Source organism: Nanorana parkeri, unplaced genomic scaffold (genome assembly GCF_000935625.1).
Source record: "Nanorana parkeri isolate BGI_ZX_2015 unplaced genomic scaffold, ASM93562v1 scaffold181, whole genome shotgun sequence".
Taxonomy (NCBI): domain Eukaryota; kingdom Metazoa; phylum Chordata; class Amphibia; order Anura; family Dicroglossidae; genus Nanorana; species Nanorana parkeri.
The window spans coordinates 1,726,837-1,738,521 of NW_017306449.1; the positions used below are offsets into that span (position 1 = coordinate 1,726,837).

The following is an 11,685-nucleotide window of genomic DNA, read 5'->3' on the forward strand; positions in this document are numbered from 1 at the left end:
TGCCCCCTGCCAGAATGCTGCAGAAAAAAAGACCCTTGCTCTCTGTGTGGAAACAGTAGACTTTCTGCAGAGACCCAACATGCTGAGTCAGAGCTAGAGCTCTACAATCAGCAGGTAGTAGGAGCTTTCCTGATTGGAGAGGAACATATAACTATAGCGACCCCTGCTTCATTCAACAGTACCAAGCCCTGATGAAGGTAGATCCTCTAACCTCTGAAACATGGTGGATTTTTATGAAACAAGATTCTAAATAAAAATAAAGTTCGTCTTCATATGTTCTGCTTTTAGTGCTTTCTCTCTTGCACACCTAGTCCCTACTCAAACTGAAAGGTGACTTTCGGCTACCACATGTTGCTTAAGAAATTACTGAAAATACCTACATAGTTACATAGTATTTGAGGTTGAATAAAGACATTAGTCCATCAAGTCCAACCTATTAGGATCTCATTCTAGGAGTAAGAGATCCAGTGCCCCACAGCTTCCTTCTACCTTCAGAAATGACCACCTGACAGGGCTTCTAACCCTTCCTTAACATGTCCAAAACTAAACAAAACATTGTCTTGAAATACACTTTCTACAGTTACTTACTTGGCTTAAGTTGCAATATTTCATCTGAAAATAATTATCAATACACTGATTGGTTCCACTTGGTACTTTGGAATTGTTCTAAAAAGCCAGATGACAGCCACACTGCTTGTGGAATATATTCTTCATTCTAACCTTTTTATATCCATGTCCATGTTGAAACATAAAACATGACTAGTTCCATTTTCTGATAAAGTGTATTACTGATCTTATCTACATTTATTCTCATTAACAGAAAATAACGTACAAGGATTGGCTTCCCCTCTTGTTGGGCAGTGAGATGTCCCATGTTCTACCTGCATATACATATTATGATGATGAAGAGGACCCAAGAGTATCAAATGTATTTACCATTGCTTTTCGTATGGGGCACACTATGGTGCATCCATTGGTTTACCGTGTAGGAGATAAATATAAACCCCATCAAACAAACCCTACTGTCCCCCTTCATCAGACTTTCTTTGCCACATGGAGGATAGTGAATGAAGGTAAACTGGTCTATTTTTAAACATGTTGCTTGTCAGCTTATTAAGTAATCTGCCCTATCCACAAGTGTTTCTCAACTTATTAGAATAGACCTTGCACACAAAAAGAAACAAGGTCAGATTAAAACATCAGATCTGCCCCGCACACATGCACTCATTAGTGGCTCGAAAGAAACCTGCAGGGAAAAACATTAGTCAATATGATCCCATTTTCTCTCTCGACCCCTCGCCGAGAAGAAGACATGCTTACATGTGCTGGAGGGTCTTCTTGTAGGATTTGTGATGCCCAACATTCCTTAGGATCTGCAGTGTGCAGCCGGGGGGTAAGGTAAGTATATTTACTAATTCTTTTCTCAGAAAGTTTTTTTGTATCTTAACTCTTATGCCACAATTTGTATGGATAAGGGGGCCCAGATTTATTAAACAGATGTAACAGAAGTATTTACCCCTTTATAGAAGCCAGTGTTTGCTCTGTACTTCCTAGAGGGTAACTTAACCTGAAGCATCCTGTGAGTACCTAAACAAGGGTGTATTTATTAGCAGTGCCCCTAACTGCATGAAAGCGTTTTCCTGATATCTATTTAATATATGATTTATTGTTTACTAAACCTTTAGTGATAAGTTTACCCGAAGATAATGCCTCTTGGTAGAGATAATGCCTCCTAATGTTCTTGGTAGAGAACTATATGCAATTATTGGAATTTGAGTAGCACTCTGACGAAAATTGATTTCAAGCAACGTTTTAAGCCCCTTTCTCCCCGTTATTAGTGATATACTTCTATTGTTTTTACCATACTAACAGTGTTTCCTACTTTCAGGTGGAATCGACCCTTTTCTCCGGGGTATGTTGGCCAATTTTGCCAAACTGAACCGTCAGAATCAGATGGTGGATGATGAGTTGAGGGAACGTCTGTTTAAGATGGTGCAGCGTATTGGTCTCGATCTAGCTGCAATTAATATACAAAGAGGACGAGAACATGGCCTGCCAGGTAACAACCAAATCTGAAGCCCAGCTTTATGACAATATAATCAAAACCTATGTTTAATCAGGGATACCTATTTGGACATTTTCTGGGGCTGAATGAAAATGTCAAGCAGGAAAATAGTTCTCGTAACTGGTGGAGATAAACTATGAAGGGATCATTTGCAAAGGAACAGACCTAACACTTTACATAACTACTCCTCAAATCAACTATCTTCTCATATTTCAACACAACAATGTTTATATCACCTAAAAACTGTTGTGTCTGCAATGGCTCATTTTCTCTATGTTCCCTCCCACATCTTCCACCAGGCATTAATTAATTTTTTCTACTTATGTCCACAGTTTATTAGCATAACCAGCACTACAAGAGCCCCTTCCTATGAAATAACCAATACTTATGGGGCTCAGTGACAGTTTACAGTCCTAAAGTTACCTTGTCACCTTTATTAAGTATTTAAATTAGCAAATTGGGGAGCAGTCACCAAAAGGTGCTTGCAAGTGCCCGTTGAAACTCCCAAATAGTTTTATTGTGCCCCATCCAAAGTGCTCTGTCTACCAACTATTGACCGTTACCCAACACTAATCCCTCCCTCAACTAGAACTGAAATACCCCCCTCCCCCCACCTCGCACACACACATAGTTAAATCCAGTGGCAAAGCCTTTATAGACCACTGAAGCTGGAAGTTCTGTTATGATATTTAAACAATGTGAGTGGTGTTTGGTTCTTACAAGAGTTGAGGTTTAGCAGCAAGTCAAAAAAGTTGAAGAGTATGTGGATAGTGTGCTGCTTATTGGGCTGCTGTGCACCAAATCTATTAGAATTATTTAAAGGTTTTTGCAGGCACCAAGTTCAAAAACCGCAGCAATTACAAAAAAAAGGTATCTTCCTATCCCCTAGGTTTTTTTAAACTATGGGTTGGGACCCAAATTTAAACATCCACATGTTTGTAATGGATTGCCACACGAAACATAGCCTAGTTTGTCTAAAGTCAAAATCAATGGTAAGTGATATAGCAAATTTTTTAATTTATGTATTAATTGGTATACTACTGCAATCTAAAACGTAGCCTATAATCGATGCTGTTAATGTATCGCAGAGGGCATTTTTTCTGTGGGATAAAAAGGTAATACATATTACTGCAAATAACACCCCCATCCCTCTCAAATCTGTGAAACAAATAAACTAAAGTAATTGACAGCACACGTATGGGGGACTAGCTTACAAAAATGGTGAAGAGTGCCTGCAATGTGTTATGCGGCAATTATTTTTGCCCTTGTTTGGCTTTTGGGAATAACTCTCTTTTTGATTCACAGAACAGTAAAGTTTAAGTACCCTTGCCCTAAATTAAGTCGTAACACCACATAACCTATTTTCATGCTCCCCTTATCCTGGACTAGGAGCCTATGTGCAGATACCATGCAGGTTTGTCGTGCGTGCAGGCCGCATTGAACTCAATGGGGATGCGCGCAAACGCGGCACAGGAATGGGCACAAGCACGCGTGACACACATTAACATCATGCACAGGTGTGAATGTGGGCTAATTGATTTCAGATTATGAAATTTCTCTCTACCAGTCCTGTTTACCTTTATTAAGGCTGTTTTTTAACATTTTTCTTTTCATCTAGGATATAACGCATGGAGAAGATTTTGTGGCCTTCCTGCCCCAAAAAATCTGGATGAGTTGGCCACTGTGTTAAGTAATAAGTCACTGGCCAAAAAATTATTAGAGCTGTATGGAACTCCTGAAAACATAGACATCTGGATTGGAGGAGTCTCTGAGCCCTTGGTGCCAGGTGGAAGAACTGGAAAGCTCCTGGCTTGTCTTATTGGAGACCAATTCCGGAGGACTCGAGATGGAGACAGGTATACTTCATTTACTAGTATACAATGCAGCCTCATATGCAAAATATAGTTAATTCGTTAGTAAGAACCACAAAAAGTATTCACTCAGTCTGGTCCCAGCAAAGGTTACAAATATTACATTTCCTGTGTCAGGCAAAAGAAGCAGCAGAAAAACTTGGCATGACTTGGGGAATTACTGGATAGGAAGCCAGGTATATGCTTGAGACTATGGCTCCCCAATCTACCAGCTTTAATTTCAAGAAATGTGGATAATGTCTTGGAACCTTTACATATTTAAACATGACAACATGACAAAAATAGTTTTATGTAAAGTGACAAGTGCAAATGTATATTTAGTGGCTCTCCGACAGCACTTGGATTGCACATATAAGAAATTAATTCAGATCACCTTAAGTAGGATTCAGCATGGGTTTTCTAAGGGTCTCTGAATTTGATCTATAAATTGTAAATGAAAGATTTTGTTAAATGGTAGGAATCAAGCTAGATCTGCCCAATTCATATTTGAATGTTTGATCAACCCTACATTCTTGTTAATCCCTGAAAAAAAATATTTATTGGTTTAAATTATACTTGTGCACATCATTACATAAGATTATATGTACAAGCATAAGAGTAAGTCTGTTATGTGAAAAAGAAATACTACTGAGAGCACTAACACATCTAACTAATACCTATACTGGTACATAATGATGAAGGGGTGGCCACATAAAACCAGTCACATTTCTAAAAATGTTTGGTCAATTTCAGTGCATGCTGCATTAGATCTTGCCTTAGTTACACAAAGATAGTGACCAGTAAATACATTAAAGTGGGCATGTTCATGAGAAAAAAAATACATAAAGTATTTGCAGTAAACTGGGCTAACAAAACAATTTTGAAATGGTGCACCTGGGAAATGGATATGAGATCATTTTCTGGTCATGAGAATGAGGATTTCAGGACAAGAATCCAGTAAGCAGTAGTGAGTATGTGAGAACATGTCTCTAGCCAGCACACAATGTAGAGTTCTAAGAAATGAATATGGTCATAGTTCTCATTATAAATGCCATGTATACTATAGATAAACAAATCATCCGGTACTATGCTTTGGCGGGAGTTTATATACTAGTTTTTGCAAAAGGGTAATTGGTGAGTGATTTGGTATTGATTAGTCATCTCTTCTTCTGATTAGGTTTTACTATGAGAATGATTTAGTTCTCAGCCCAGCTCAGAAAAGTTCCATAGAAAAAGTGACCATGTCCCATATTATCTGTGGCAATACAAACATCACCGAGGTCCCTCTACATGTCTTCTTGGGGAATCGGTACCCTATGGATTTTGTTTCATGTTCCAGTATCCCACAACTAGACCTCAGCCCATGGAAGGAGATCTCTGAATATGGTAAGTGCAGATCTGCATGCTTTTATCTGTCTTGCTGTTAGCAATTGTCTAGGATAATGCAGCACACCGGGATTGATTTAGGGTGATATTAAATTATTGATTAATAGTTTGTACATGAACAAGAAATAATGTTGGCTGTCTTGATGAAACTAAATCCTCATTTATCATTGTGTGGATAATAAGCTGCTAATGACTAGATCAAAATAGGTCCACCCATTACCATCCAGCCAAGGTGTCCAAATTGTTCTGGTGTATAAAGTAGCAATGACGTTAGAGTCATATACAAGAAAATATATTTCTGTACAACAATATTTTCCATAGTATGTTTATCACGTACCTGGTGGAGGTCAAGATGACTAGAGGGTTCTGGTCCAAACACCCTGGAAAGGAAGCACAGGGAGTGAAGGGGCACAGAGTGGTACAGGTGCCAGGAGTCCGGATCACGGGAATCTCTGGGCCAAACCCTGGGATATGCCAGAGTAAGACATTTAGGGGTCGACGGCTGGGTCTGAAAATAATCCGGGGGGTCAACATTGAGCAGAGGAAAGTCCAAAGACAAGCCGGGTCAGCAAAGGGAAAGCAACAGTAGTAGGATCAGGAGTGAGTCACAGGGTATTAGCTGAAGATCATCCAGCAATTTCTTAGCTCCACACTTTTCTTTAAATGGGCTACCTGGAATTAGGTGTCTGTGCCTGTATGTGCACATCTGTGCTCCCACGTATCTGAGCAGATTGCCCACGTAAATTGGTGTGCTCATCAGAATTAGCCAGATCGCGCATATGTCTACTCGTAACCATCTTAAAATAACCCTAGGCCTGTGTATTCCCGCAGGGTGGTTATCAATATTTGATTTGAAACCTACAGTTTATTGAAATTCATCGGTTCCTGATCAGATAATGTAATTTACATTTACACAGTGTAGACATATGCAGTTTATAATGTGACTGGGTTAGTATGTTATTTTTGCTTCCTGTCTAGGCAAAAAATTGTAGAAATGCGCTGCTAAATTTAATGATATTTAGATTAAAAATGTGCTTTGTTTCTATTTGCAGATTAAATCTAGCGGAACCTTTATTAAAGGAACAAACTCCAATATGACCAGATGGCAAGACTTCCACTGTCACTTTTTGGGGAACATAGACTAAATTGTATTTCCTTTAAGATTTCTAATTTATTTTACAAAGCAAAAATTGTTTTTAATAATAGCAAATACTTATATATTGGTCCCTCTCATTTATCATTTTCACCTAGTCTCTGTTTAGTAATCTGCTCCTTGTCCATCCTTTATTCATAAGACATATTTAAGAATGATTCACAGATACCAGTGTCAATACTTGGCATTTTCACGAGAACTACCAAGGTTGCAGGGGTTGCTGCTGTGACTGGGCCCTGGCACTCCACCACTGTCCTGAAATCATTAGTCTGTATTCAGGGGCGTATCTAGAAATCACAGGGCCCCATAGCAAAATTACCGGCCCCGCCTCCTCATCCCCTGCTGGGTCCAGCCTCGTCCACCGCAGCTTCTGGCTCTAATTGACTCAGCAGCGGCTGTGGAGAAGAACGCAGCGCTGCACAGATTACTGACAGTGATCTGAACAGCTGCGCGTTCGAAACCATAGCGACTCAGGCGGCCCGCACAGCATCAGGGGGGTGTCCTAGACGGGCCCCCCTCCCGTGACCCTTAGGAGAACTTTGGGGAAAAACACTGACCCCATAGTTCTCCTTTATAGAGACCCCTAGGCAGGGTATTTGAAGAAATTTGTCATTTTTATTGTTAACCCTTTAAGTCATGTTAAAATCACTGCTCCTTTAAAAACTGTATTCCCCATACACCTTTTATGGACCTCTTAAAGTGGACAATCGTTTTTGAAAGTTCTACCCCCATTCACTTGCATTGAGTTCAAATTCGAACTTTTTAGATGTTCTAAAGTTCGAATTTGAAATGAACTCTGGCCTGTTTGGCCCATCACTAATGGAAACTACATACATGAGGATAGATGATTGTGGTTGGGATTAGAAACAAACCTAAGGCTTCATTCACAATGGAGCGGCTGTTCGCATGTATTCGGCTGTACGAATACACGAGGATCCGCTCTAAACAGAAAAAACAATGCACTTTAATGTGCATTATTCAGACTATTGCGGCCCTAAAACAGTGCAATCGCAATAATACGGCGGATTCTGCATGTTTGGGCAATATAATAGCTGCAAACAAGTGGAATCCCTGCGGATGAAAAATGTATGGCTCCATTCACATATAGCGTTTGCTTTTCCCGCACGGTTTTCTGTGTGGTCAAACGCTATATGTGAAATAACTGCAAAGCGCTCGTTTGCGGCCATTATAAATCAGCGAACATTTGGAATCCACCGGATTCGACACTTGCGCTATTTTGGGAACTGCGCAGTAGTCCGCAATAGTCCGAACAATGCACATTGAAGTGCATTGTCTTGTGGCTTTGGAGCGGCTACGCGTGTATTCATACAGCCCAATATACGCCGACATCCGCCCTAGTGTCAATGGAGCCTTGGCATTTTCATCCCGCACGGTCTCCCGCACGAAACGGAAACGCTATATGTGAATGGAGCCTGAATGGAGCCTAAGTGGACATAGCATAGGGAAGGAAGTAAGTGGGAATATTCAGCTTGCTGACAGTCAATAGTCAATGCAAGAATATAAAGCAGATCCCCACTTATGACAGTATGAAAAATAAAAAACACAATCTGCAGAATCCAGAAAATCAATTAACTGCAGCCTGCAAAATTATACCATGCAGGGCCAGGCCAGGCATATAACAATCTCCCACTCCCTTCCTACCTCCTGTCCAGACTCCGGAGCCTCATCATGTGCCAAATACGATGTCCCTTCACAGGCGCGCTCGAGCGTTCTGCCCCATCCACTCTGCGCTCCTGCTGTATGTCTCGGGACATGGACGGGCCGTGGGGCCGGGAGGCTTACGTGCGCTCCTGCTGTATGTGTCGGTTCCTCATCCTCACCGGGCCCCACTCGGCTGCGGGCCCCATAGCGCCCGCGTGGGTCGCTATGGCGGTAGTTCCGCCCCTGTCTGTATTGTTTTAGAAAAACTGTGACATGACAATAAAAAAAAGGTATCAGTAATTGGTATCTGTGAGCACTTGGACAAGTATTGGTAATTGTACTTAGTCTGAAAAAAATGGTATTGGTGAATCCCTAATGTATGTGTAATATCTATCTATCTATCTATCTATCTATCTATCTATCTATCTATCTATCTGAATCATACATTAAAATAGGGATGCACAAATCCCAGGAGCCCCGTAACCAATGCTCCTTAAAAATGACAGCTGCCTCCTAACATTTGAGTTTTTCTCTAGTCTAGTCTTGGAGCTGCAAAAGTATCTGTACTTGTACCAAGTACGGTACTTGGTATCTGTGCATCCCTAACATTTACAACCTGGTGATGTATGGTAATAATCTCTGTTCATTATATTTAGCTTTCTGGAAATACTTTTCATCCTCTAGTTATGTTGTTTTGCTGAAAAAGTATTAGAGGTGTGACAATGTGCAGCTGCCTGTGAAGGGTAGAAATATATGAAAAGATCAAAAACAGAAATAAATATGTTTAAAAAAAAATACTTGAACACATGTCTGTCCTCTTTGTCCATATGTGATGAAAATCAAAAAATACTTTTCCAAACTCTGCCCCTTTTACGTTCGAAAAAGGAATGAAAATATACATTTGATTTTTTTTTTTTTGCTATGGGGATTTATATGCCAATTTCCTGCAAGTTTTTTTAGGATACAATAGAACTTTCTCCAGCACATATTTTGTTTTTTGAAATGAACTAAACATTGCTCCTTCTAGATGGCAAACTGAAAAGGCTTGAAGATGGAAAGCCCACAAATAAAATAAAACACCATATGTTTACATTATAAAAGAAATACTCTTTATTGCATTCCACATTACTACTGACACTCCAGTTTCCATCAGTAACAACAGCTACAAATAACAACATGGAAAACAAGTAAAAGGAAAAGTATTTGACCAGATAACTGATCACAAAGATACAGTAAAGCATTCATCTACACTTAGTACAGTGTAGGGTTGTAGGTCACTACAATTCCCATGACTACTGCATTTCACCTTTAACAATACATACTACTCGTATAAATTACCAAATATCAAAAATATACAATTAAAAGGTTAACTTGGAAAGAGAAAAGAAACATTTATGTATAACACACTCTTACAAATATTTATTATAATACAAGTTTACAGTGGATATGCATGTGTGGTCATCTGCCATCTGAAGCCCAAAGAAACCATTCCTCAAAGGACACGATATTCAAAATATGAAACCAAGAAGTTAAAGCACATCATCCAGTAAAATGCAAGGCCCCCTTATAATGTTCACTCCCTCTGTAGAAATGATCTGCTGTTAGTAGATGCAAAATGTACATGTAAAGGAAAAAAGTGATATTTGCTATTACATTACCCCTAGGTGGGGGAGAAGTTACACTGTTTCCAGCAGTATAATGGGGAATCCAGAGCAGCTAAAATCATTTGCAGAAGAACATCCTTCTCTGCATTCCCCAGGGAACCTTCCCGGAAAAACGGCAACGGCAACATTATGCCCAGCGCTGAGGAAGACATGGGTAAGGTAAGTATGCATCTAGCTTTTGTACCAACTAACAGCAAGTGATTTTAACAGGGCAATGGGGCTCAGACAGTATAAGCGGGCTTTGCATTGTACTGCAATGTTATCTTTAAGCAGGTAAATTGTATGGGCAATAAAACAGGCAGAGGTCAGAATCAGGAGGTAAACAGGACATAAAATGTTATTAACCCGGTCGGATTTTCCAAATCAATAAGGATGGTGCCTGTTTGTGAAATTTGGCAGTGCCTATCCATGCATGCTAACATTATATAAAGCATGCATGTTTATACATATATATTTATATAAAGTATATATCCATGGCAAGTTTCTTCGTTAAATATAACATTCCTTTTTTTTCTTCCTATATTTGCGCAACCTTTACACTATTACTATATGTAGCGAGAGTACATGCATTATGGACAGGAAAGTTGCATGTTGGGTTTTCAACCTTCATACTCGCAGATTCGGTTGGTCTGCCAACGATCTGATCCCTCTAGCAGGCGTCTTAACAATCCGGAGGCAGAGAGCAGCAAGCGTCCGACTCCTTGAAGGGTTGTTGATAGGACTCTTAAAAACTCTCTAGGGAAGTAAAAAAACATGTATTAGACTTGTTTAAAATATATTGTTACACATATCTACTGATGTCATTAAATGGAATCGCCAACAAAAATCAGTTATTGGATTAGAACTCCTCCATGTAGTAATGTGAAGGATCCCCACCTAGCATTCCTTGATGCTTGCATTATTCAGTGGAAATACAAAAATATACTGGGGTTTTAGGTCATAAACATTTAATAAAGGGTACAACCATGATGCTGGTGCCACAGATTATTATCAGTTTCTAAAGAGACAGTAGAGTAAAAACACTAAAGAAAAAAGCAATTCTACTTAGTCTGAACCATGATAAGTAAAGTAATAAAATGTATACAAAACTATGTTACATTTCCTTTAAACAATTAGTGCGCTTACAGGCAAAGTGCACTTTTTATTTTTGCCCCTTTCCCCTGATCTGTATATCCCACCCCACCCCTTCACAGATGTATATGTAAGGGTGTACCCCGTGACACCCCCTGTAATAGAGCAGTGTTATTCAGGTTTTAATGTAGATATTACTTTCCGACCAGTAGGGTGTGCTCATGAGTCATCTATGTGCTTCATCCACCAGGCTTTGCTGTGACAGAGTACTGTGCTGGAGAAGTATCATTCTGACAGTGATTCTGTGTTAGCCAATCAGTGCTGTAAACATCACAGAAGGAGGGATTGGCTAAAGCAAAACCCATGAGAATGCTCAGAACTGGGGTCCCTTGTTCCTGCCACTCCCATGTTGGGAGGTTGGTGCTCAGGTGTTGGGCTGCTACCCAGGCCTGGGGGCTAGGCCCTCAAGGCCTACCCTCATGGAATGCCATGTGCTAGCTGGCTATGCTGGATCCATTACAAGGACCTCAGCCATGTTAACATAGGTCATGGGGAAAATGGAGTCACCACAGTAACCTCCACAGATCCAGGCTACAGTCTGTCCTGAAGCAGAGTACACACTGGAACCTCTGTGGTAATGGAGACACTTCTGGCCTATTGAGAGGGAGAAGAGGGACCTTCCACTAGGAACTGTATGCCTTGTAAGAAGTGATATTATTCGACTATCAGTATTTTTGGGTATTTTTCCAGTATATCTATCCACCCAGTGGCATAACAACCGGGGGGCAGCCGGGGTGCTGGCCCCGGGCGTAAAGTTGAAGGGGGGGGGGGGGG

At 40.3% G+C, this 11,685-nt stretch overlaps 2 protein-coding genes across 2 annotated transcripts in view; one reads left to right on the forward strand and one right to left on the reverse strand.

Annotated features, from left to right (window-relative positions):
* The window catches only part of LOC108785838 (myeloperoxidase-like), a 28,676-nt gene extending 22,318 nt beyond the window's left edge, over positions 1-6,358 (forward strand). The window contains exons 12-16 of the mRNA XM_018554993.1: positions 821-1,073; positions 1,889-2,059; positions 3,684-3,921; positions 5,093-5,301; positions 6,354-6,358. Of these exons, the coding sequence (XP_018410495.1) occupies positions 821-1,073; positions 1,889-2,059; positions 3,684-3,921; positions 5,093-5,301; positions 6,354-6,358 (876 nt within the window). The remainder of the gene's footprint in view (positions 1-820; positions 1,074-1,888; positions 2,060-3,683; positions 3,922-5,092; positions 5,302-6,353) is intronic.
* Positions 6,359-10,299: 3,941 nt separating this feature from the next.
* The window catches only part of CIDEB (cell death-inducing DFFA-like effector b), a 9,183-nt gene continuing 7,797 nt past the window's right edge, over positions 10,300-11,685 (reverse strand). Inside the window, exon 5 of the mRNA XM_018555011.1 lies at positions 10,300-10,515. Within this exon, the coding sequence (XP_018410513.1) occupies positions 10,380-10,515 (136 nt within the window). The 3' untranslated portion in view covers positions 10,300-10,379. The remainder of the gene's footprint in view (positions 10,516-11,685) is intronic.